The 26,517-nt window shown below is 47.2% G+C and overlaps 1 protein-coding gene across 1 annotated transcript in view; it reads left to right on the top strand.

Annotated features, from left to right (window-relative positions):
• iqsec1b (IQ motif and Sec7 domain ArfGEF 1b) overlaps positions 1–24,753 on the top strand; it is a 79,857-nt gene extending 55,104 nt beyond the window's left edge. The window contains exons 7-12 of the mRNA XM_064967366.1: positions 2,104–2,259; positions 2,462–2,561; positions 3,333–3,494; positions 6,925–7,101; positions 14,599–14,648; positions 24,245–24,753. Coding sequence (XP_064823438.1) covers positions 2,104–2,259; positions 2,462–2,561; positions 3,333–3,494; positions 6,925–7,101; positions 14,599–14,648; positions 24,245–24,655 — 1,056 coding nt within the window. The 3' untranslated portion in view covers positions 24,656–24,753. The remainder of the gene's footprint in view (positions 1–2,103; positions 2,260–2,461; positions 2,562–3,332; positions 3,495–6,924; positions 7,102–14,598; positions 14,649–24,244) is intronic.
• The last annotated feature ends 1,764 nt before the right edge of the window (positions 24,754–26,517 follow it).

Below are 26,517 nucleotides of genomic sequence, written 5' to 3'. Positions count from 1 at the left end.
AGCAGGGGGAAAAAGTCAGTTCGAGCAGGGGGAAAAAGTCAGTTCGAGCAGGGGGAAAAAGTCAGTTCGAGCAGGGGTGGGAAAGTCAGTACTAGCAGGGGGGAAAAGTCAGTACTAGCAGGGGGGAAAAGTCAGTATTAGCAGGGGGGAAGTCAGTACTAGTAGGGGGGAAAGTCAGTTCGAGCAGGGGGAAAAGGCAGTAGTAGCAGGGGTGGGAAAGTCAGTACTAGCAGGGCGGGAAGTCAGTTCTAGCAGAAAAAAAAGGCAGTACTAGCAGGGGGGAAAAGGCAGTACTAGCAGGGGGGAAAAGGCAGTACTAGCAGGGGGGAAAGGCAGTACTAGCAGGGGGAAAAAGGCAGTACTAGCAGAAAAAAGGCAGTACTAGCAGGGGGGGAAGTCAGTTCTAGCAGAAAAAAAGGCAGTACTAGCAGGGGAAAAAAGGCAGTACTAGCAGGGGGAAAAATGCAGTACTAGCAGGGGGAAAAAGGCAGCACTAGCAGGGAAAAAAGGCAGTACTAGCAGGGGGAAAAAGGCAGTACTAGCAGGGGGAAAAAGGCAGTACTAGCAGGGGGGAAGTCAGTACTAGTAGGGGGGAAGTCAGTTCTAGCAGGGGGAAAAAGGCAGTACTAGCAGGGGAAAAAGGCAGTTCTAGCAGGGGAAAAAAGGCAGTACTAGCATAGGGGGAAAGTCAGTTCTAGCAGGGGAAAAAAGGCAGTAATAGCAGGGGGACAAAGGCAGTTCTAGCAGGGGGAAAAAGGCAGTACTAGCAGGGGGGGAAAGTCAGTACTAGCAGGGGGGAAAAGGCAGTACTAGTAAGGGGTAAAGGCAGTACTAGTAGGGGGAAAAAGGCAGTACTAGTAGTTGGGAAAGTCAGTTCTAGCAGGGGGAAAAAGGCAGTACTAGTAGGGGGGAAAGTCAGTTCTAGCAAGGGGAAAAAGGCAGTACTAGCAGGGGAAAAAAGGCAGTTCTAGCAGGGGGGAAAAGGCAGTACTAGCAGGGGGAAAAAGCAGGTCTAGCAGGAAAAAAAAGGCAGTACTAGCAGGGGGGGGAAGTCAGTTCTAGCAGAAAAAAAGGCAGTACTAGCAGGGGGAAAAAGGCAGTACTAGCAGGGGGGAAAAGGCAGTACTAGCAGGGGGAAGTCAGTACTAGTAGGGTGGGAAAGTCAGTTCTAGCAGGGGGGAAAAGGCAGTACTAGCAGGGAAAAAGGCAGTACTAGCAGGGGGGGAAGTCAGTTCTAGCAGGAATAAAAAGGCAGTACTAGCAGGGGAAAAAAGGCAGTACTAGCAGGGGAGGAAAGTCAGTACTAGTAGGGGGCCCTATAGGGTGTGACCAGGCATGCCATACGCTCCTCAGGTGACAGCTGGTTGGGTCCAGGCCGTTTTGGGTGTGTCCATGCATGCCATACTTCCCTCAGATGACAGCCGGTTAGGTCCACGCCCTATCTGGTTTCACCCATTAAGAAAGAGATCATGAGAAAATGTGGAGAAAATGTTAAAGGATGATGGCGCCTATCGGTTTTATGCTGATTTAAGAGGCTTGAACACAAATACACCTCTCAACGCTTACCCAATACCCAATGCATGACATCCTATAGTCCTTGTATGGTGCTCAAAAAAATAAAGGGAACACTTAAACAACACCATGTAACTCCAAGTCAATCACTCTTCTGTGAAATCAACCTGTCCACTTAGGAAGCAACACTGATTGACAATAAATTGCACATGGTGTTGTGCAAATGGAATAGACAACAGGTGGAAATTATAGGTAATTAGCAAGACACCCCCAATAAAGCAGTGGTTCTGCAGGTGGCAACCACAGACCACTTCTCAGTTCCTATGCTTCCTGGCTGATGTTTTGGTCACGTTTGAATGCTTTAATAAGAATATTTCATTCATTCAGATCTAGGATGTGTTATTTTAGTGTTCCCTTCATTTTTTTTGAGCAGTGTATGTATATATATATATATATATTTATTATTATTATTATTATTTTTTAGCTCAAACTGCCTCCAGCTGTTTGCTGAGAAATTCTAGTCCTGTGTATTGTCACAATGAATGACTTGATCTCTCTCTCTTTCTTACCCCTCCCCCCCCCCAAATGCAGATTGGTTCTCTGCACCATGGTCTAGGCTGTGTTCTGTCCCTGCCACACCGCAGGCTGGTGTGTTACTGCAGGTTGTTTGAGGTTCCAGACCCCAACAAGCCTCAGAAACTGGGTCTGCACCAGAGAGAGATCTTCCTCTTCAATGACCTGGTGGTGGTATGTCCTGTAGAACTGAACTCTGTCTGGCTCTAGTTATTTCTCTAGTACTTTCTCACCCAGGAGAAGCTCTTCAATCCTGGTCCTTTGGACACACAGCGTGTTCACATTGTTGTTTCTGATGTATAGAGGGAACATTAGTCTGTTTATGACCAAGACCAGACTGAGTCCTGAATGTCCCTGTGTGTTTTTCCCCAACTAGGTGACAAAGATCTTCCAGAAGAAGAAGAATTGTGTGACATACAGCTTCAGACAGTCCTTCTCCCTTCATGGGATGCAGGTGCTGCTGTTTGAGAACCAGTGTAAGTATCTACTGCTGTGATGTTTCTGTGTGCCTCTGGGCGGTGGTCCTAAGTACAGATTCAGCCTGCTTTCAATTAATATTCTATATTGAGCATGATTTTAAGTCCAGGACCAGGCTTAATCTGTGTCTGGGAAACTATTATTAAACCCTCTGGTGCTGCCCTATGAATCTGAAACTATTATTAAACCCTCTGGTGCTGCCCTATGAAGCTGAAACTATTATTAAACCCTCTGGTGCTGCCCTATGAATCTGAAACTATTATTAAACCTCTGGTGCTGCCCTATGAAGCGGAAACAATTTTGAAGCCCTCTGGTGCTGCCCTATGAAGCTGACACTATTATTAAACCCTCTTGTGCTGCCCTATGAAGCTGAAACTATTATTAAACCCTCTGGTGCTGCCCTATGAAGCTGAAACTATTATTAAACCCTCTGGTGCTGCCCTATGAATCTGAAACTATTATTAAACCCTCTGGTGCTGCCCTATGAATCTGAAACTATTATTAAACCCTCTGGTGCTGCCCTATGAATCTGAAACTATTATTAAACCTCTGGTGCTGCCCTATGAAGCTGAAACTATTATTAAACCCTCTGGTGCTGCCCTATGAAGCTGAAACTATTATTAAACCCTCTGGTGCTGCCCTATGAAGCTGAAACTATTATTAAACCCTCTGGTGCTGCCCTATGAAGCTGAAACTATTATTAAACCCTCTGTTGCTGCAACCTACTTTCGGGTTAAATGTTATTTTTCTTGTGATGTCATCCCTCCTAGACTATCCTAATGGTGTGCGGTTAACATCGGCGGTTCCCCGAGCGGATGTCAAGCTTTTAATCAACTTCAACGCTCCCAACCCTCAGGACAGGAAGAAGTTCACTGACGACCTGAGAGAATCCATTGCCGAGGTCCAGGAGATGGAGAAATACCGCATAGAGTGTGAGTAGTGGAAATACCTAGGTTTGAACCTCAAGACTGCTGAAAATAAATAAGTAACATGGCGCCGACAGACATGACAGCTCTGCTTCTAGCTCCTAAGCAACTTTGCAGTATTTAGTTTTTTGTGTGTGTTATTGCTTGCATTATTAGCGTTTTTTGTGTTATTACATACAGCCAGAAATAACTTTTGGATATCAGAGCGATGGTAACTCATCAGCAGTATGACCAGGACTTTCCCGAATTGGATCCTGTGTTCGTACCCTCCAGGGCAATTTAACTTTTCCCAGAGGCTGTTTCAAGACGCCGCCGGCAGAGAAGAGGTTTTCGGAGTGAACTTCTAGTCTGACTCCGGAGGTGGGCACACCATCCACCGCTTCCCATTATATTACTAGCTAATGTTCAGTCTCTGCACAATAAAGTAGATGAGCTCAGTCGAGGATCTCCTTCCAGAGAGACATCAGGGACTGTAACATACTCTGTTTCATAGAAACATGGCTCTCTCGGGATATACTGTCCCCATCCATACAGCCATCTGGGTTCTCGGTACATTGCACAGACAGGAATTAAGAACTCTCCAGGAAGAAGTAAAGCGGGGATGTATGTTTCATGATTAACTATACATGGTGTGATTGTGATAACATACAGAAACTCAAGTTGTTTTGTTCACCTGACCTAGAATATCTCAATCAAATGCCGACTGTATTACCCTCCCAAGACAAGCCTCTTCGGTTATAGTCACAGCTGTGTCTATTCCCCCTCAAGCTAATACCACAATGGCACTCAAGGAACTACATTGGACTTCATGCAAACTGGAAACCATATATCTTGAGGCCACCTTTTTTGTAGCTGGGGATTTTAACAAAGCAAATTTGAGGAAAAAGCTTTCGAAACGTTCGAAGTACGACTTTACTCCCTTAAGGAAAACCCTGCTACCACTGCTACCTGCCCTCGCTTTGGCAAATCAGATCACAACTCCATTTTGCTACTCCCTTCCTAAGACCCTCAGAAATGTTTAAAGATAAGCAAACATGTTTGGTGTTCACCAAAAGGCATGTGAGAGACTCCCCAAACATATGGAAGTCTAAAATTGAGCTTTTTCACCATCAAGGAAAACGCTATGTCTGGTACAAACCCAACACCTCTCATCACCCTGAGAACAACATTCCCACAGTGAAACATCATGCTGTGGGGATGTTTTTCCATCGGCAGGGACTAGGAAACTGGTAAGAATTGAAGGAATGATGGATGGCACTAAATACAGGGAAATTCTTGATGGAAATCTGTTTCAGTCTTCCAGAGATTTGTGACTGGGACGGAGGTTCACCTTCCAGCAGGACAATGACCCTAAGCTTACTGCTAAAGCAACACTTGAGTGGTTTAAAGGGAAACATTTAAATGTATTGGAATGGCCTAGTCAAAGTCCAGACCTCAATCCAATTGAGAATCTGTGGTATGACTTAAAGATTACTATACACCAGCGGAACCATCCAGCTTGAAGGAGTTGGAGGAGTTTTGCCTTGAAGAATGGGCAAAAATCCCAGTGGATAGATGTGCCAAGCTTATAGAGACATACTCCAAGACTTGCAGCCCTTTTTTACACTGCTGCTACTCCGAATGCAAGGCACTACAGAGGATAGTACGTACGGCCCAGTACATCACCAGGGCCATGCTTCCTGCCATCCAGGACCTCCATACCAGGCAGTGTCAGAGGACGGCCCAAAGAATTGTCAGACTCCAGCCACCCTAGTCATAGACTGTTCTGTCTGCTACCGCAAGGCAAGCGGTACCAGAGCGCCAAGTCTAGGTCCAAAAGGCTCCCTAACAGCAAGGAAAGCGGTACCAGAGCACCAAGTCCAGGTCCAAAAGGCTCCCTAACAGCTTCTACCCCCAAACCATAAGACTCATGAACACCTTCTACCCCCAAGCCATAAGACTCATGAACAGCTTCTACCCCCAAGCCATAAGACTGCTGAACAGCTTCTACCCCCCCAAACCATAAGATTCCTGAACAGATTCTACCCCCAAACCATAAGAGTCCTGAACAGCTTCTACCCCCAAGCCATAAGACTGCTGAACAGCTTCTACCCCCCCAAGCCATAAGACTCCTGAACAGATTCTACCCCCAAGCCATAAGACTCCTGAACAGATTCTACCCCCAAGCCATCAGACTCCTGAACAGATTCTACCCCCAAGCCATAAGACTCATGAACAGATTATACCCCCCAAGCCATCAGACTCCTGAACAGCTTCTACCCCCAAGCCATCAGACTCCTGAACAGCTAATCAAATGACTTCCCAGACTATTCCCCCCCCCATAGTCACTATTCCCCCCCCATAGTCACTTTAACTCTACCTACGTGTACAAATTACCTCGACTAACTGGTACCCCCGCACATGACTCTCTGTACCAGTACCCCCTGTATATAGCCTCCACATGACTCTCTGTACCAGTACCCCCTGTATATAGCCTCCACATGACTCTCTGTACCAGTACCCCCTGTATATAGCCTCCACATGACTCTCTGTACCAGTACCCCCTGTATATAGCATCCACATGACTCTCTGTACCAGTACCCCCTGTATATAGCCTCCACATGACTCTCTGTACCAGTACCCCCTGTATATAGCCTCCACATGACTCTCTGTACCAGTACCCCCTGTATATAGCCTCCACATTACTCTCTGTACCAGTACCCCCTGTATATAGCCTCCACATGACTCTCTGTACCAGTACCCCCTGTATATAGCATCCACATGACTCTCTGTACCAGTACCCCCTGTATATAGCCTTGCTAGTTATTTTACTGCGCTGTTTAATTATTTGTTACTTTTATTTTCTATTTTTCACTGAACTTGTAAGTAAGCAGTTCACTGTAGGTCTACTCTACTACGCCTTTTGTATTCGGCACATGTGACTAATATGAATGTGATATTTTTAAATGTATGTATTTCAGTCCTTGACTAATAATGTTCTGTACTATGTATTTTATCATGTTTCATGTGGACCCAGGAAGAGTAGCAGATGCTTATGCAGCGGCTAATGGGGATTCTAATAAATAGATTATACAAGTTAACGTTAATTGATTCAGAAGCTCCTTTGATTATATCACTGTAATGGATCTGGAGAAGCAGAAGGGCGTGGTCCGTCCCATCACAGAGCTCAAGGCTGACTGACAGGTCCCAGAGCTGTAATCCAACCTGACTCTGCGTACCCTTCTAGAGGAGCTAGAGAAGCAGAAGGGCGTGGTCCGTCCCATCACAGAGCTCAAGGCTGACTGACAGGTCCCAGAGCTGTAATCTAACCTGACTCTGCGTACCCTTCTAGAGGAGCTAGAGAAGCAGAAGGGCGTGGTCCGTCCCATCACAGAGCTCAAGGCTGACTGACAGGTCCCAGAGCTGTAATCTAACCTGACTCTGCATACCCTTCTAGCGGAGCTAGAGAAGCAGAAGGGCGTGGTCCTTCCCAGTCTATCACAGAGCTCGGGGCTGAAGAAGGACTCTGGGAACGGCCAATTGGGTCGAGGGAGCCTTGATGACAACTACGCCATGGGGGAGGGGCTGAAGAGGAGTGCCCTCAGCAGCTCACTACGAGACCTCTCAGATGCAGGTGAGGGGTTAGAGGTCAGGGAACTGCCCTGTGACATCAGAGGTCACCAGCCTGCCTCGTGTTCTATGTTTAAGGCTACATACAAAATGGCTCCCTATTCCCCTCATTGGACCAAAGGTAGTGCATTACGGCAGGGGCGGCAGGGTAGCCTAGTGGTTAGAGCGTTGGACTAGTAACCGGAAGGTTGCTAGTTCAAACCCCCGAGCCGACAAGGTACAAATCTGTCGTTCTGCCCCTGAACAGGCAGTTAACCCACTGTTCCCAGGCCATCATTGAAAATAAGAATTTGTCCTTAACTGACTTGCCTGGTTAAATAAAGGTAAAATTTAAAAATAAAAAAAATTAAATTACTACAGTGCCTTGCGAAAGTATTCGGCCCCCTTGAACTTTTGCCACATTTCAGGCTTCAAACATAAAGATATAAAACTGTATTTTTTTGTGAAGAATCAACAACAAGTGGGACACAATCATGAAGTGGAACGACATTTATTGCATATTTCAAACTTTTTTAACAAATCATAAACTGAAAAATTGGGCGTGCAAAATTATTCAGCCCCCTTAAGTTAATACTTTGTAGTGCCACCTTTTGCTGCGATTACAGCTGTAAGTCGCTTGGGGTATGTCTCTATCAGTTTTGCACATCGAGAGACTGACATTTTTTCCCAATCCTCCTTGCAAAACAGCTCGAGCTCAGTGAGGTTGGATGGAGAGCATTTGCGAACAGCAGTTTTCAGTTCTTTCCACAGATTATCGATTGGATTCAGGTCTGGACTTTGACTTGGCCATTCTAACACCTGGATATGTTTATTTTTGAACCATTTCATTGTAGATTTTGCTTTATGTTTTGGATCATTGTCTTGTTGGAAGACAAATCTCCATGCCAGTCTCAGGTCTTTTGCAGACTCCATCAGGTTTTCTTCCAGAATGGTCCTGTATTTGGCTCCATCCATCTTCCCATCAATTTTAACCATCTTCCCTGTCCGTGCTGAAGAAAAGCAGGCCCAAACCTTGATGCTGCCACCACCGTGTTTGACAGTGGGTATTACATTTACATTTAAGTCATTTAGCAGGTATGGTGTGTTCAGGGTGATGAGTTGCTTTTACGCCAAACATAACATTTTGCATTGTTGCCAAAAAGTTCAATTTTGGTTTCATCTGACCAGAGCACCTTCTTCCACATGTTTGGTGTGTCTCCCGGGTGGCTTGTGGCACACTTTAAACAACACTTTTTATGGATATCTTTAAGAAATGGCTTTCTTCTTGCCACTCTTCCATAAAGGCCAGATTTGTGCAATATACGACTGATTGTTGTCCTATGGACAGTCTCCCAGCTCAGCTGTAGATCTCTGCAGTTCATCCAGAGTGATCATGGGCCTCTTGGCTGCATCTCTGATCAGTCTTCTCCTTGTATGAGCTGAAAGTTTAGAGGGACGGCCAGGTCTTGGTAGATTTGCAGTGGTCTGATACTCCTTCCATTTCAATATTATCGCTTGCACAGTGCTCCTTGGGATGTTTAAAGCTTGGGAAATCTTTTTGTATCCAAATCCGGCTTTAAACTTCTTCACAACAGTATCTTTGACCTGCCTGGTGTGTTCCTTGTTCTTCATGATGCTCTCTGCGCTTTTAACGGACCTCTGAGACTATCACAGTGCAGGTGCATTTATACGGAGACTTGATTACACACAGGTGGATTGTATTTATCATCATTAGTCATTTAGGGCAACATTGGATCATTCAGAGATCCTCACTGAACTTCTGGAGAGAGTTTGCTGCACTGAAAGTAAAGGGGCTGAATAATTTTGCACGCCCAATTTTTGATTTGTTAAAAAAGTTTGAAATATGCAATAAATGTCGTTCCACTTCATGATTGTGTCCCACTTGTTGTTGATTCTTCACAAAAAAATACAGTTTTATATCTTTATGTTTGAAGCCTGAAATGTGGCAAAAGGTCGCAAAGTTCAAGGGGGCCGAATACTTTCGCAAGGCACTGTATATAGGGAAAAGTGTGCCATTTCAGATGTATCCTATTTCACTAGTATGTGTAGTGTAGTGCCCTGTGACATTAAGTAGAGCTCTGTAGTCTCCTCTCTAGGCAGTAGCTGCTGGTATGATACTCACTTCACTCGATGTGATTACTCAGTTATGAAATGAAGAGCAGATCACCTCCTCTGGGCCAGTAGTGGCTATACTATAGGTGAATGGTTAGGTGAAGCACAGTCAAGCTCAGTCTTGAGTCTCAGTTTAGCATGGTGTCTCTGTGTGCAACTAGGGTCTCAGTGTGGACTAGAGACAGATTTTTATTTATTTTTTTACCTTTATTTTACTAGGCAAGTCAGTTAAGAACAAATTCTTATTTTCAATGACGGCCTAGGAACAGTGGGTTAACTGCCTGTTCAGGGGCAGAATGACAGATTTGTACCTTGTCAGCTCTGTGATTCGAACTTGCAACCTTTCGGTTACTAGTCCAACGATCTAACCACAAGGCTACCCTGCCGCCCCATGGACGTGTTGAGTAATGTACTCAGCCTGTTAGCAGGAACGTTACTTAACGTTCTATTGTTAATCCAGATAAAGACTTTAGAAAGTTGCCACTATACACACACATCACCTGTTCTCTTTATTTTTTATTTATTTCACCTTTATTTAACCAGGTAGGCTAGTTGAGAACAAGGTCTCATTTGCAACTGTGACCTGGCCAAGATAAAGCATAGCAGTGTAAACAGACAACACAGAGTTACACATGGAGTAAACAATTAACAAGTCAATAACACAGTAGTGTGCAAAAGGCATGAGGAGGTAGGCGTATAATTACAATTTTGCAGATTAACACTGGAGTGATAAATGATCAGATGGTCATGTGTAAGTAGAGATACTGGTGTGCAAAAGAGCAGAAAAGTAAATAAATAAAAACAGTATGGGGATGAGGTAGGTAAAATTGGGTGGGCTATTTACCAATAGACTATGTACAGCTGCAGCGATCGGTGAGCTGCTCAGATAGCAGATGTTTGAAGTTGGTGAGGGAGATAAAAGTCTCCAACTTCAGCGATTTTTGCAATTCGTTCCAGTCACAGGCAGCAGAGTACTGGAACGAAAGGCGGCCAAATGAGGTGTTGGCTTTAGGGATGATCAGCGAGATACACCTGCTGGAGCGCGTGCTACGGGTGGGTGTTACCATCGTGACCAATGAACTGAGATAAGGCTTTACCTAGCATGGACTTGTAGATGACCTGGAGCCAGTGAGTCTGGCGACGAATATGTAGCGAGGGCCAGCCGACTAGAGCATACAGGTCGCAGTGGTGGTTGGTATAAGGTGCTTTAGTGACAAAACGGATGGCACTGTGATAAACTGCATCCAGTTTGCTGAGTAGACTGTTGGAAGCAATTTTCTCTCTGCACACATCGCCTGTTCCATCTGCACACATCGCCTGTTCTCTCTGCACACATCGCCTGTTCTCTCTGCCCACATCGCCTGTTCTCTCTGCCCACATCGCCTGTTCTCTCTGCACACATCGCCTGTTCTCTCTGCCCACATCGCCTGTTCTCTCTGCCCACATCGCCTGTTCTCTCTGCCCACATCGCCTGTTCTCTCTGCCCACATCGCCTGTTCTCTCTGCCCACATCGCCTGTTCTCTCTGCCCACATCGCCTGTTCTCTCTGCCCACATCGCCTGTTCTCTCTGCCCACATCGCCTGTTCTCTCTGCCCACATCGCCTGTTCTCTCTGCCCACATCGCCTGTTCTCTCTGCCCACATCGCCTGTTCCCTCTGCCCACATCGCCTGTTCTCTCTGCACACATCGCCTGTTCTCTCTGCCCACATCGCCTGTTCTCTCTGCCCACATCGCCTGTTCCATCTGTCCACATCGCCTGTTCTCTCTGCCCACATCGCCTGTTCTCTCTGCCCACATCGCCTGTTCTCTCTGCCCACATCGCCTGTTCTCTCTGCCCACATCGCCTGTTCTCTCTGCCCACTAGACACATGACCTGAAACAGTTAGCTGAACTACTGCCCTCTGTCTACATCACACTTCAGTTCCTCAACTCCGCAGCCTAAGCCCTTCTGACATGTTCAATCTCTTAACCTTTATTTCTCTGGTTTTGGTTTGGGATGGGTTGTGGTTGGCCAAACTTATCAGGAGTCACTTTTATTCTCAGTTCATCTCCAAATCTCAAAGCTCCGTAGTATCTATTTAATGTAGTGCTGTGGTAGCGTACTAGAGATGTACCAGTGTTTTACTGTAGACTGCTCTCTCTCTTCCGTGCTATTTTCCCTTCTGTCTCTCCTGTGACCCCCTCCCCTCCATGAGACTGGTTCTAGCTCGTGGTCACTGACAACATCAAAAAACCTAGTGGCCACTAGGCAGACATACATTCCCCAGCAAGAAAAAACAAAATGTCGCCCAAACAGAAGAGGGAACTAACAGTCATTGACCAACAAACAACAGGTAGAGTTTTAGGAGGGGTTCTGAAAGACAGTCATCGGGGAGTGCACTTAAAGATGACTTGCAACAACAACTGGGACCTTAAAGACACCCACCATGAGTGCCCATTGAGAGGCAAACAAAAGAAAAACCCACTCCAAACTTAGAGAGGAAGCAAACCAAAATGGTGGTGCAAAACTAAAACAGCACAGATCAGACAAAGCAATGCTTTTCTAGAAATAAAATAGGGAGCACCAACTGAAGTTGTTAACCCTCTACATTTCTCAAGACAACTGGAGCACTGGGCCAGACGCTCTTAAATATCACCTGGGCCAGCACAGGTGAAACACTATGACTAACGAGATGGCAACCAGCAAAGGTGTAACACATTGACTCGTGACACCACTCGGTGCGCCCTATGTGCTAACGAGCTATATGTGCTAATGTCCAAATTCAAAACATAAATACAAAAACCAAAACCTATAATACAGACCTACAGCTTTGTAGTAAGGATGATACTTTTGGTCATGTAGTGTATGTGGACACCTGCTGGTCAAATATCTCATTCCAAAGTCATGAGCATTAATATGGAGTTGGTCCCCCCTTTGCTGCTAAACTCAGCGAAATAATAAATGTCCTCTCACTGTCAACTGCATTTATTTTCAGCAAACTTAACAAGTGTAAATATTTGTATGAACATAACAAGATTCAACAACTGAGACATAAACTGAACAACTTCCACAGACATGTGACTAACAGGAATGGAAAAATGTGTCCCTGAACAAAGGGTGTCAAATCAAAAGTAACAGTCAGTATCTGGTGTGGCCACCAGCTGCATTAAGTACTGCAGTGAATCTCCTCCTTTTGGACTGCACTAGATTTGCCAGTTCTTGCTTTGAGATGTTACCCCACTCTTCCACCAAGGCACCTGCAGGTTCCCGGACATTTCTGGGGGGAATGGCCCAAGACCTCACCCTCTGATCCAACAGTTCCCAGAAGTCCTCAATGGGATTGAGTTCCGGGCTCTTTGCTGGCCATGGCAGAATACTGACATTCCTGTCTTGCATGAAATCACACACAGAACGAGCAGTATGGCTGATGGCATTGTCATGCTGGAGGGTCCTGTCAGGATGAGCCTGCAGGAAGGGTACCACCTGAGAGGGGGGGATGTCTGCCCTGTAACGCACAGCTTTGAGATTGCCTGCAATGACAACAAGCTCAGTCCGATGATGATGCTGTGACACACCGCCCCAGACCATGACGGACCCTCCACCTCCAACTTGATCTCGCTCCAGAGTACAGGCCTCGGTGTAACGCTCATTCCTTTGAAGATACCGACTTGTCAGTGAATAGCACTTTTTGCCTGTCCTGTCTGGTCCAGTGACGGTGGGTTTGTGCCCATAGGTGACGTTGTTGCCGATGATGTCTGATGAGGACCTGCCTTACAACAGGCCTACAAGCCCTCAGTCCAGCCTCTCTCAGCCTATTGCGGACAGTCTGAGCACTGATGGAGAGATTGTGCATTCCTGGTGTAACTAAGGGCAGTTGTTGTTGCCAACCTGTCCCGTAGGTGTGATGTTCGGATGTACCGATCCTGTGCAGGTGCTGTTACACGTGGTCTGCCACTGCGAGGACGATCAGCTGTCCATCCTGTCTTCCTTGCCTACCGTCTGTAAGCTGTTAGTGTCTTAACGACTGTTCCACAGGTGCATGTTCATTAGTTGTTTATAGTTCATTGAACAAAAATGGGAAACAGTGTTTAAACCATTTACAATGAAGAGCTGTGAAGTTATTTGGATTTTTATGAAATATCTTTGAAAGACCAGGTCCTGAAGTAGGGACATTTCTGTTTTTGCTGAGTCTATAACAGCCTCCACTCTTCTGGGAAGGCCTTCCACTAGATGTTGGAACATTGCTGCGGGGACTTGCTTCCATTCAGCCACAAGAGCATTAGTGAGGTCAGGCACTGATGTTTGGCGTTTAGACTCGCAGTTAGCTTTCCAATCCTTTCCAAAGGTGTTCGATGTGTTTGAGGTCAAGGCTCTGTGCAGGCCAGTCAAGTTCTTCCACGCCAATCTTGTCAAACCACTTCTGAATGGACCTCGCTTTTTGCATGGTGTCGTCATGCTGAAACAGGAAAGGGCCTTCCCCAAACTGTTGCCACAAAGTTGGAAGCACAGGATTGTCTAGATTGTCATTGCATGCTGTAGAGTTAATATTTCCCTTCACTGGAACTAAGGGGACTAGCCCGAACCATGAAAAACAGCCCGAGACCAATTTTCCTCCTCAAACTTTACAATTGACACTATGCATTGGGGCAGGTAGCATTCACCCGGCATCTGCCAAACCCAAATTCGTCTGTCGGACTGCCAGATGGTGAAGCGTGATTCATCACTCCAGAGTCCAACGGCGGCGAGCTTTACACTCCAGCCAGCGCTTGGTATTGCGTATGGTGATCTTAGCCTTGTGTGTGTGTGTGTGGCTGCGGCCATGGAAACCCATTTAATGAAGCTCCCGACAAACAGTTATTGTGCTGACGTTGCTTCCAGAGCAATTTGGAACTCGGTAGTGAGTGTTGCAACTGAGGACAGACTATTTTTAAGCACTGCAGCACTCAGCTGTCCCGTTCTGTGAGCTTGTGTGGACTACCACTTGTGCTACTAGACGTTTCTACTTCAAAATAACAACTTACAGTTGACTGGGGCAGCTATAGCAGTGCAGAAATGTGAGGAACTGACTTGTTGGAAAGGTGGCATCCTATGACGGTGCCACGTTGAAAGTCACTGAGCTCTTCAGAAAGGCCATTCTACTGCAAATGTTTGTCTATGGAGATTGCATGACTGTGTGCTCTATTTTATACATTTGTCAGCAAAGGGTGTGGCTGAAATAGTCAACTCCACAAATTTTAAGGGGTGTCCACATACTTTTGTATATGTAGTGTAGATTAACCTGTAAGGAACCCTAGCAGCCTGTACCTGTATGCTAGGTGTGTTGATTGGTTGTCCTGCTGTAAGTCAGATAGTTCCTGTATGTTGGTTGGTTGTCTAACCTCTGCTATTGCCTGTCCTGTCCTGCTCAGGTAAGCGTGAGCGCCGCAGCAGTGCAGGATCACTAGACAGCAATACTGAAGTAAGTAGGAAGACATTAATCGCACTACTGCATGTCACTGGCGTCTGGCTTCTCGCTGTATTTATGTATCGCTCTGTGATGATGCACTTTGAACACAAAACACCCTGTATTCTGATCCTGCACCCTGTTCCCTGATCCTGCACCCCGTTCCCTGATCCTCCACCCCGTTCCCTGATCCTGCACCCCGTTCCCTGATCCTGCACCCCGTTCCCTGATCCTGCACCCCGTTCCCTAATCCTGCACCCCGTTCCCTGATCCTGCACCCCGTTCCCTGTTCCTGCACCCCGTTCCCTGTTCCTGCACCCCGTTCCCTGATCCTGCACCCCGTTCCCTGATCCTGCACCCCGTTCCCTGTTCCTGCACCCCGTTCCCTGATCCTGCACCCCGTTCCCTGATCCTGCACCCCGTTCCCTGATCCTGCACCCCGTTCCCTGATCCTGCACCCCGTTCCCTGTTCCTGCACCCCGTTCCCTGTTCCTGCACCCCGTTCCCTGTTCCTGCACCCCGTTCCCTGTTCCTGCACCCCGTTCCCTGTTCCTGCACCCCGTTCCCTGTTCCTGCACCCCGTTCCCTGTTCCTGCACCCCGTTCCCGCACCCTGGTCTCTGTTCCCGCACCCTGGTCTCTGTTCCCGCACCCTGGTCTCTGTTCCCGCACCCTGGTCTCTGTTCCCGCACCCTGGTCTCTGTTCCCGCACCCTGGTCTCTGTTCCCGCACCCTGGTCTCTGTTCCCGCACCCTGGTCTCTGTTCCCGCACCCTGGTCGCTGTTCCCGCACCCTGTTCCCTGTTCCCGTTTTCTGTTCCCTGCACCCTGTTTTCTGTTCCTGCACCCTGTTTTCTGTTCCTGCACCCTGTTCCTGCACCCTGCACCCTGTTCCCTGTTTTCTGTTCCTGTTCCCTGTTCCTGCACCCTGTTCCCTGTTTTCTGTTCCTGTTCCTGCACCCTGTTTTCTGTTCCTGCACCCTGTTTTCTGTTCCTGCACCCTGTTCCTGCACCCTGTTCCATGTTTTCTGTTCCTGCACCCTGTTTTCTGTTCCTGTTCCCTGTTCCTGCACCTTGTTCCCTGTTTTCTGTTCCTGCACCCTGTTTCCTGTTCCTGCACCCTGTTCCTGCACCCTGTTTTCTGTTCCTGTTTCCTGTTTTCTGTTCCTGCTTCCTGTTTTCTGTTCCTGTTCCCTGTTCCTGCACCCTGTTTTCTGTTCCTGTTTCCTGTTTTCTGTTCCTGCTTCCTGTTTTCTGTTCCTGTTCCTGCACCCTGTTCCCTGTTCCTGCACCCTGTTCCCTGTTCCTGCACCCTGTTCCCTGTTTTCTGTTCCTGCACCCTGTTCCCTGTTCCTGCACCCTGTTCCCTGTTTTCTGTTCCTGTTCCCTGTTTTCTGTTCCTGCACCCTGTTTTCTCTGTTTTCTATTTCTGTTCTATGTTCCTGTATCTTCTGTTTCTTACTTGTGCTGGTCTCAGTGGCTGGGCTCAACCTCTTCTTCACCCTGGTTGTCTTCAGGAGTGGAGGATCGGGATACCACCTGCTGCATGCCTGGCCTGCCTGTTATTCTGTTTTATGTCCATTCTGCCAGCATGATGGACTAAAACAGCTAATTACTATACCACACAGTTACTCTGATCATTGATCTCTTGTTATTCTGTTTCTGGTTGTTTAGTTTATTTTGTTGTCATTTTCTTTCTGCTGTTTGTTCAACTGAGACAGTTGTGACACTGTGCACCAAGAAAACCTGTTCAACTGAGACAGGTGTGACACTGTGCACCAAGAAAACCTCTTCCTCTCCAACCCTCTCTTCTCTCCTCTACCTGAGCCTAACTCCTCTACTGAGCTACAGAGCAGCAACTCTACATTCTATAGGTCAGGACAGAGCAGCAATGATAGATCCTATTGGTCAGGAACAAGATGAGATTTCATGAGATGTCATTAATCTATTTTCAGCAATATGGCGATATCGTTGATCAATCCCAGATGTTTCATTTAAAGTAAAGTTCCATCGAGCACATCATGAAATGCATGCCTTAGATATGGACAGACACATCCCAGTTAAAACTGAGAGGCGGCATCCTGAGTGTGTAGCTAAATGTTATTTTACTGGCTCCTAATCAACTGTGCTATTTCGTTAGTTTTTTCGCATTGTTAGTAACTCAATTTGTACATAATGTTGCTGTTACTGTCACGTTCTGACCTTAGTTCTTTTGTTAGGTCTTTGTTTTAGTATGGTCAGGGTGTGAGTTGGGTGGGTTGTCTGTGTTCGTTTTTCTATGATTTGCAATTTCTGTGTTTGGCCTGGTATGGTTCTCAATCAGAGGCAGCTGTCAATTGTTGTCCCTGATTGAGAACCATATTTAGGGAGCCTGTTTTCTATTGTGTTTCTTGGTCCTCACCTTCTTCCACCAACAATGGCTGTTGCAGAATCACCCACCACCAAAGGACTAAGCAGCGTGGTAACGGGAGGCAACAGCAGCAGCAGCAGCAGCGCTATAAGGAGGGATGGACATGGGAGGACATTCTAGACAGCAAGGGTTGCTACACATGGGAAGAGATCCTGGCTGGAAGGGATCGGCTCCCATGGGAACAGGTGGAGGCAGCCAGGAGAGCGGAGGCAGCAGGTAAAGGGAGCCAGTGCTTTGAGGGAACATGGCTGGCAAGGAAGCCTGAGATGCAGCCCCAAAAATGTCTTGGGGAGGGACACACGGGGTGTGTGGCTAAGTCAGGTAGGAGACCTGAGCCAACTCCCCTGCTTACCGTGGAGAAAGAGGGACCGAGCAGGCACCGTGTTATGCCGTGAGGCACACGGTGTCCTCGTTGTGCAGGCATAGCCCGGTGAGATGCATAGCAGCGCCTCGTATCGGCTGGGCTAGAGTGGGCATCGAGCCAGGTGCCATGAAGCCGGCTCAGCGCATCTGGTCTCCAGTGTGTCTCCTCGGGCCAGGGTACATGGCACCAGCCTTACGCATGGTGACCCCGGTTCGCCAGCACAGCCCAGTGCCGCACTGGCCTGGCCACGGGGAGCATTCAACCAGGTGGTCTCCTCCCTACAGGTGCTCCCACCTGTCCAGTGCTGCCAGAGCTCCCGTCTGTCCTGAGCTGCCGGGGCCGCCCGTCTGTCCTGAGCTGCCGGGGCCGCCCGTCTGTCCTGAGCTGCCGGGGCCGCCCGTCTGTCCGGAGCTGCCGGGGCCGCCCGTCTGTCCGGAGCTGCCGGGGCCGCCCGTCTGTCCGGAGCTGCCGGGGCCGCCCGTCTGTCCGGAGCTGCCGGAGACGCCCGTCTGTCCGGAGCTGCCGGGGCCGCCCGTCTGTCCGGAGCTGCCGGGGACGCCCGTCTGTCCGGAGCTGGGAGCTGCCGGGGACGCCCGTCTGTCCGGAGCTGCCGGGGACGCCCGTCTGTCCGGAGCTGCCGGGGACGCCCGTCTGTCCTGAGCTGCCGGGGACGCCCGTCTGTCCTGAGCTGCCGGGGACGCCCGTCTGTCCTGAGCTGCCGGGGACGCCCGTCTGTCCTGAGCTGCCGGGGACGCCCGTCTGTCCTGAGCTGCCGGGGCCGCCCTGAGCTGCCGGGGCCGTCCTGAGCTGCCGGGGCCGCCCGTCCGTCCTGAGCTGCCGGGGCCGCCCGTCCGTCCTGAGCTGCCGGAATCTCCCGTCCGTCCTGAGCTGCCGGAATCTCCCTTCCATTCGGGATCCGTGGCTAGGGTCCCCAGTCCGAGGTCGGCGGCGAGGGTTGCCACTCTAAAGAGGCCACGGAGGCGGGCTAAGAGGCGGACAAGGACTATAGTGGAGTGGGGTCCACGTCCCACGCCAGAGCCGCCACCGCGGACAGACACCCACCCAGACCCTCCCCTAAAGGTTCAGGATCCGCACCTTCAGGGGGGGGTACTGTAACGTTCTGACCTCAGTTCTTTTGTTAGGTCTTTGTTTTAGTATGGTCAGGGCGTGAGTTGGGTGGGTTGCCTATGTTAGTTTTTCTATGATTTGCTATTTCTGTGTTTGGCCTGGTATGGTTCTCAATCAAAGGCAGCTTTCAAACGTTGTCCCTGATTAAGAACCATATTTAGGGAGACTATTTTCTATTGTGTTTCGTGGGTGATTGTTTTCTGTTCTGTGTCTGCAACAGCCAGAACTGTTTTTGGTTATTTCTCTTTGGTATTTTTTGTTATTTCCGTGTACATTTTAATAAATATGGACACATACCAAGCTGCACCTTGGTCCTCACCTTCTTCCACCAACAACGGCGATTACAGCTACCGTATCTTATGACCGAAAATAGCTTCTGGACATCAGAACAGTGATTTCTTACCTCGAACTGGACAAAGATTTTTGCTTTAATGAGTCCGACGTGAAGGATATACTGACTGCCTTGTCAAGACAATAACCAAATTCCCGTCATCAGCGTGAAGAAAAGATGGAAGAAAAGGGGGAAGAGGTGTCTTGTAAGAATTCGCTGATGAGTAGGTATACCACCACTTCCCTCCATATTATTGGCCAACGTGCAATCATTGGAAAACAAAGTGGACGATCTGCAATTAAGACTATCCTACCAACGGGACATTAAAAACTGCAATTACTTATGTTTCACCAAAACTTGGTTGAACGACGACGCAGATTATATAGAGCTGACTGCCTTCTCCATGTTTCGGACAGAGCAGCTACGTCTGGTAAGACGAAGGATGGGGGTGTGTGTCTATTTGTCAATAGCTGCTTGTGCACTATGTTATTTAATTAGTCTGGAGTTATTGCTCACCTGAGGTAGAATACCTCATGATAAGCTGTAGACCACACTATCTACCAAGAGAGTATTATTCATCTGTATTATTCGTAGTTGTCTATTTACCACCACGAGCTGTATAAGGCCATAAGCAAATAAGAAAATGCTCATCCAGAAGCAGCCGCGGACTTTAATTAAGGCTTAAATGCATTTTACCAGTATGTCGCATGTGCAATCAGAGGAAAAAACTGTAGACCACCTTTACAAAACACACAGAGACAAATACAAAGCTCTCCATCTTCCTCCATTTGGCAAATCTGACCATAATTCTATTCCAGTTTACAAGCAACAACTAAAGCAGGATATACGAGTGACTCGCTCATTACGGAAGTGGTCAGATGATGCCGATGCTACGCTACAGGACTGTTTTGCTAGCACAGACTGGAATATGTTCCGGGATTCATCCAATGGCATTGAGGAGTATACCACCTCAGTCATCGGCTTCATCAATAAGTGCATCGACGACGACGTCCCCACAGTGAACATACATACATTTCCCAACCATAAGCCATGGATTACAGGCATCATCCGCACCAGGCTAAAGGCTAGAGCTGCCGTTCAAGGAGCAGGACACTAATCCGGATGCTCATAAGAAATCCCTCTATGCCCTCAGACGAACCATCAAACAGTCAAAGCATCAATACAGGACTAAGATTGAATCCTACCACACCGGCTCTGACGCTCGTCGGATGTGGCGGGGTTGAAAACTATTATGGGCAACAAAGGGAAACCCAGCTGCGAGCTGCCTTGTGCAAAAATGACCAGATGAGCAAAAATGTCATTTAAGCTCGCTTCAAGGCAAGCAAAACTGAAGAAGGCATGAAAGTACCAGCTGTTCCGGATGACTGTGTGATTACGCTCTCTGTAGCCTATGTGAGCAAGACATTTAAACAGGTTGACATTCACGAAGCCGCGAGGACAGACGGAATCCCAGGACCTGTACTCAAAGCATGCGCGGACCAAGTGGCAAGTGTCTTCACTGACATTTTTAACCTCTCCCTGATCGAGTCTGGAATACCTACATGTTTCAAACAGACCACCATAGTCCCTGTGAACCAAGAAAGCAAAGGTAACCTGCCTAAATGATTACCGCCCCGTAGCACTCACGTCTGTAGCCATGATGTGCTTTTTAAGGCTGGTCATGGCTCACATCAACACCATCATGCCAGAAACCCTAGACCCACTCCAATTTGCATACAGCCCCAACAGATCCACAGATGACACAACCTCAATAGCACTCCACACTGCCCTTCCCACCTGGATAAAATGAACACCTATGTGAGAATGCTGTTAATTGACTACAGATCAGGGTTCAACACCATAGTGCCCACAAAGCTCATCACTAAGCTAAGGACCCTGGGACTAAACACCTCCCTCTGCAACTTGATCCTGGACTTCCTGACGGGCTGCCCCCAGGTAGCGGCAGGGTAGCCTAGTGGTTAGAGCGTTGGACTAGTAACTGGAAGGTTGTGAGTTCAAACCCCCGAGCTGACAAGGTACAAATCTGTCGTTCTGCCCCTGAACAGGCAGTTAACCCACTGTTCCCAGGCCGTCATTGAAAGTAAGAATGTGTTCTTAACTGACTTGCCTGGTTAAATAAAGGTAAAAAAAAAAAAAAAAAAAAAAAAAAAAAAGGTATTAAGGGTAGACAACAACACATCTGCCATGTTGATCCTCAACATTGGGGCCCCTCAGGGGTGCATGCTTAATCCCCTCTTGTACTCCATGTTCACCCACGACTGCATGGCCAAGCACATCTCGACACCATCATTAAGTTTGCCAACGACACAACAGTGGTAGGCCTGATCACCGACAACGATGAGACAGCCTATAGGGAGGTGGTCAGAGACCTGGCAGTGTAGTGACAGGACAACAACTGCTCTCTCAATTTGACCAAGCCAAAAAAGCTGATCATGGAGTACAGGAAAAGGAGGGTCGCACAAGCCCCCAATAACATCGAAGGGACTGAAGTGGAGCGGGTCGAGAGTTTCAAGTTCCTTGGTGTCCACATCACCGACCAACTATCATGGTCCAAACACACACAAACAGTTGTGAAGAGGCACAACAAAACCTTTTTCCCCTCAGGAGACTGAAAAGATTTGGCATTGGTCCCTAGATCCTCAAAAAAAATTACAGCTGCACCATCAAGAGCATCTTGACCGGTTGCGTCACCGCCTGGTATTGCAACTGCTCGGCATCTGAGCGTAAGGTGCTACAGAGGGTAGTGCATACGGCCCAGTACAACACTGGGGCCAAGCTTCCTGCCATCCAGGACCTATATTCTAGGCTATGTCAGAGGAAGGCCCAAAAAATTGTCAGACTCCAGTCACCCAAGTTATAGACTGTATTGTGTTCTCCCTGCTGCCGCACGGCAAGTCTAGGATCAAAAGGCTCCTTAACAGCTTCTACACCCAAGCCATTGGGGCGGCAGGGTAGCCTAGTGGTTAGAGCGGTGGACTAGCAACCGGAAGGTTGCGAGTTCAAACCCCCGAGCTGACAAGGTACAAATCTGTCATTCTGCCCCTGAACAGGCACTGTTCCTAGGCCGTCATTGAAAATAAGAATTTGTTCTTAACTGACTTGCCTGGTGAAATAAAGGTAAATTTAAATATGACTCCTGAACATCTATTCAAATGGCCACCCAGACTATTTACTTTGACCCCCCTCTTTAAATTTACACTGCTGCTACTAGCTGTTTATTATCTATGCATAGTCACCTTACAAATGACCCTGGCTAACCTGTACCCCCACACATTGATTCGGTACCGGTACCCCCCTGTATATAACCTTGTTACATTTTGATTGATTTGATGTCAAAACACACGGTGTGCCCTCAGGCCCCTACTCCTCCTCTACCACATATCTACAGTATTCAATTAATGTGCATGTGTTTATATAGTGTGTATGTTTATGCACGTGTCTGTGCCTATGTTTATGTTGCTTCACAATCCCCACTGTTCCATAAGGTGTTTTTTAAATCTAATTTTACTGCTTACTAATTTTACTCAGTTACTTAATGTGGAATAGAGTTCCATGTAGTCATGGCTCTATGTAGCACTGTGCGCCTCCCATAGTCTGTTCTGGACTTGGGTACTGTGAAGAGACCTCTGGTGGCATGTCTTGTGGAGTATGCATGGGTGTCAGAGCTGTGCGCCAGATGTTCAAACATACAGCTTGTTGCATTCCACATGTCAATACCTCTCACAAATACAAGTCGTGATGAAGTCAATCTCTCCTCCACTTACAGCCAGGAGAGATTGACATGCATAGTATTAATGTTAGCTCTTTGTGTACATCCAAGGGCCAGCCGTGCTGCCCTGTTCTGAATCAATTGCAATTTTCCTAAGTCCTTTTTTTGTGGCGCCTGACCACGCGACTGAACAGAAGTCAAAGTGGGACAAAACTAGGGCCTGTAGGACCTGCCCTGTTGACAGTGCTGTTACGAAGGTAGAAACTAGGGCCTGTAGGACCTGCCCTGTTGATAGTGCTGTTACGAAGGTAGAAACTAGGGCCTATAGGACCTGCCCTGTTGATAGTGCTGTTACGAAGGTAGAAACTAGGGCCTATAGGACCTGCCCTGTTGATAGTGCTGTTACGAAGGTAGAAACTAGGGCCTGAAGGACCTGCCCTGTTGATAGTGCTGTTACGAAGGTAGAAACTAGGGCCTGTAGGACCTGCCCTGTTGATAGTGCTGTTACAAAGGTAGAAACTAGGGCCTGTAGGACCTGCCCTGTTGATAGTGCTGTTATGAAGGTAGAAACTAGGGCCTGAAGGACCTGCCCTGTTGATAGTGCTGTTAAGAAGGTAGAAACTAGGGCCTGTAGGACCTGCCTTGTTGATAGTGCTGTTAAGAAGGTAGAAACTAGGGCCAACCCCTACCTTGACACAACACAACTGATTGGCTTAACTAAACGCATTAAGATAAGAAATTCCACAAATTAACTCTTAACAATGCACACCGGTTCATTCAAATGCATTCCAGGTGACTACCTCATGAAGCTGGTTGAGAGAATGCCAAGAGTGTGCAAAGCTGTCATCAAGGCAAAGGGTGGCTATTTGAATAACTTTTTTGGGGTTAACTATCAACAAGGCAGGTCCTACATATGATTCCATATGTGTTATTTCATAGTTTTGATGTCTTCGCTATTATTCTACAATGTAGAAAATAGTAAAATAAATAAAAAACTTTGAATGAGTAGGTTTTCTAAAAGTTTTGACTAGTGGTGTATATTTAATAAATATTTTATTAACTCTATTCCTGCATTGTTTGTTAAGGGGTCTAAGTAAGCATTTCACAGCAAGGTCTACCTACACCTGTTGTGTTTGGCGTATTTGACAAATAATATTTGATTTGATTTGAATGTCAGGTGTGAACATAATATCGTCCTGTATAATCCTGATCTGGATGCAGCGTGTCTATGAAGGTTAATTTGAAAGCCTTGTTTAATGTCACCTGTTCTGTTCCTGAAAACAGAGGCTAAGATATGTTCCACAATCCTAGTCCTAAAGAGCTACATGATGTGCAAGCTTTTGTTCCAGCCCTGCACTGACACAACCTGATTCAGCCGTACAAGGTCTTAATGACCATTTGATTAGCTGGCATTTGTGTTGGGGTAGAGCGAAACCCTGCACATTCCTGTATCTCTCCAGGACCAGGTTAGTTGATCAGTGGTTAGTTGATCAGTGGTTGGCCAATTGTCTAGTCTGCCCTGAGAAATGGTTGCCAAGTCTGCAGTATGTTCTGACTGTACTGTCTGTTCCACGGTGTAACCACTGTTAGTAACTTCATAGTGTGACTGATTGCTCTGTCTGTGTCCTAACTGTCCTCTCTGGTCCACAGGGCTCCATCATTAGCCACCCCAGTCCCCACATGAGACGCAGAGCCACGTCTTCCCGAGACAGAGACGGTCCTTCCAGAGGACATTCCATCCCCACCACCTCCTCTTCCCTCCTGGGCTCTTTGTTCGGGACCAAGAGGGCCAAGTCCCCCTCCCTGTCCCCCCAGCACCCCACCAACCTGCACCAGACGGCCCAGAGCCAGGCAGATACACAGAACCAGTTGCTTCAAGGAGCCCAGTACTGCCAGAACCCTCCACCCTATCACCACCACCACCACTACCACCCCCCTGCCCCTGGGTCTGCCCCCTCCTCCTCTCATCCACCTCCCCCTCCTCACCACCACCCACTGCCTCCCACCCCCACTGCCTCCTCCACCAAGCCCAAACACAGCGGCATCAGCACCGTGGTTTGAGGACACAGACACACACAGACACACACAGACACACACAGACACACACAGACACACACAGACACACACAGACACACACAGACACACACAGACACACACAGACACACACACATATATACACACACATATATACACACACACACACACACACACACACACACACACACACACACACACACACACACACACATATATATACACACACACACACACACACACACACACACACACACACACACACACACACACACACACACACATATATATACACACACACACACACACACACACACACACACACATATACACACACACACATATACACACACACACATATACACACACACACATATACACACACACACACATATACACACACACACACATATATACACACACACACACATATATACACACACATACACATATATACACACACACACACACACACACACACACAGCTCCTAGAGACAGACTAGGGACGGATGGATGGCAGGACCTCTGGTTAGAGCTCCTGTCCCCTACAAGAGACAATGGGGACAGATGTCTCCAACTGCTGACCAGGACCGGGACATGGTTGCTTGGACTGACATTATGGATATCTAGACTGAATTCTCACCTCATCCAGAGACCCTCTAAGGGAGAGGGAGAAGAGGAGGTTCCATGGCCCAGCTCTGGTGTCCTCCAGTTGACTGGGTCTGTCAGCAGTACCTCCCAACTATCCATACAACTCATCTCCACCTTAAGACTGTAGAAACTACATGTTCCTCTAGACCAGGAATGGGCAACTCGAGGCCCACGGGACGCATGAGCAATTAAAAAATATATCGATTTTTTGGGGGGGACGGGGGAACAGTTGGTGTCTCAACTTATTGTTAAGAAGTAGACTAATAGAATAGAATACACAATGGCAAAATGTGCAGAATTGGAGGAAATTAACTTTAAAACTAGACTGATCCTTTAGGACAGCTGATTTAACTAAAGACTGGTTCCTCTAGACTGATCCTTTAGGACAGCTGATTTAACTAAAGACTGGTTCCTCTAGACTGATCCTTTAGTACGGCTTGTTTAACTAAAGACTGGTTCCTCTAGACTGATCCGTTAGTACAGCTGATTTAACTAAAGACTGGTTCCTCTAGACTGATCCGTTAGTACAGCTGATTTAACTAAAGACTGGTTCCTCTAGACTGATCCGTTAGTACAGCTGGTTTAACTAAAGACTGGTTCCTCTAGACTGATCCGTTAGTACAGCTGATTTAACTAAAGACTGGTTCCTCTAGACTGATCCGTTAGTACAGCTGGTTTAACTAAAGACTGGTCCCTCTGGACTGATCCGTTAGTACAGCTGATTGAAAAATGATATCTACATTGTCTTTCTTCTCCTTACCAAGCAACACAAAGCATATCAACACCATGGCTATTTAAAATATACATCTATCTAAATCTTTATCTCTTTTCTGTTTTTTATCAATCAAGGAATTACTGGGAATCTATATCACATATGTTATTAAGTTATTACTTGCCTACTAGTGTTGACAGGAGCAGAAAGTGTTTCTCAATAGTAGCAACCTGACTTTAGAATGTGTAGACCAACATGACAGCCCGTTTATAGACAAAGCTAGCAGCTGTTCCAGTGTTATAATGCAGCCTAGCCGTAGGTGTCATTTCACTGTGATATTGGTAGCTCATTGCCTCTGTACAATAACAGACATAAATAACTGTGCCAATTATTAAAGCATTGACTAATTTAGTCACTTTGCTTTGTGTATATCATTGCATATTAATGTATTTTGTATAAATAATGATAATAATATAATCCACTGTTGTTATTATTGTTGTTAACAGACCATGCTTCAATAAGGCAG

This window comes from Oncorhynchus masou, chromosome 6 (genome assembly GCF_036934945.1).
Source record: "Oncorhynchus masou masou isolate Uvic2021 chromosome 6, UVic_Omas_1.1, whole genome shotgun sequence".
NCBI classification, from domain to species: domain Eukaryota; kingdom Metazoa; phylum Chordata; class Actinopteri; order Salmoniformes; family Salmonidae; genus Oncorhynchus; species Oncorhynchus masou.
The sequence above is the reverse complement of the archived record's forward strand: the minus strand, read 5'-3'. Positions and strand labels throughout refer to the sequence as shown.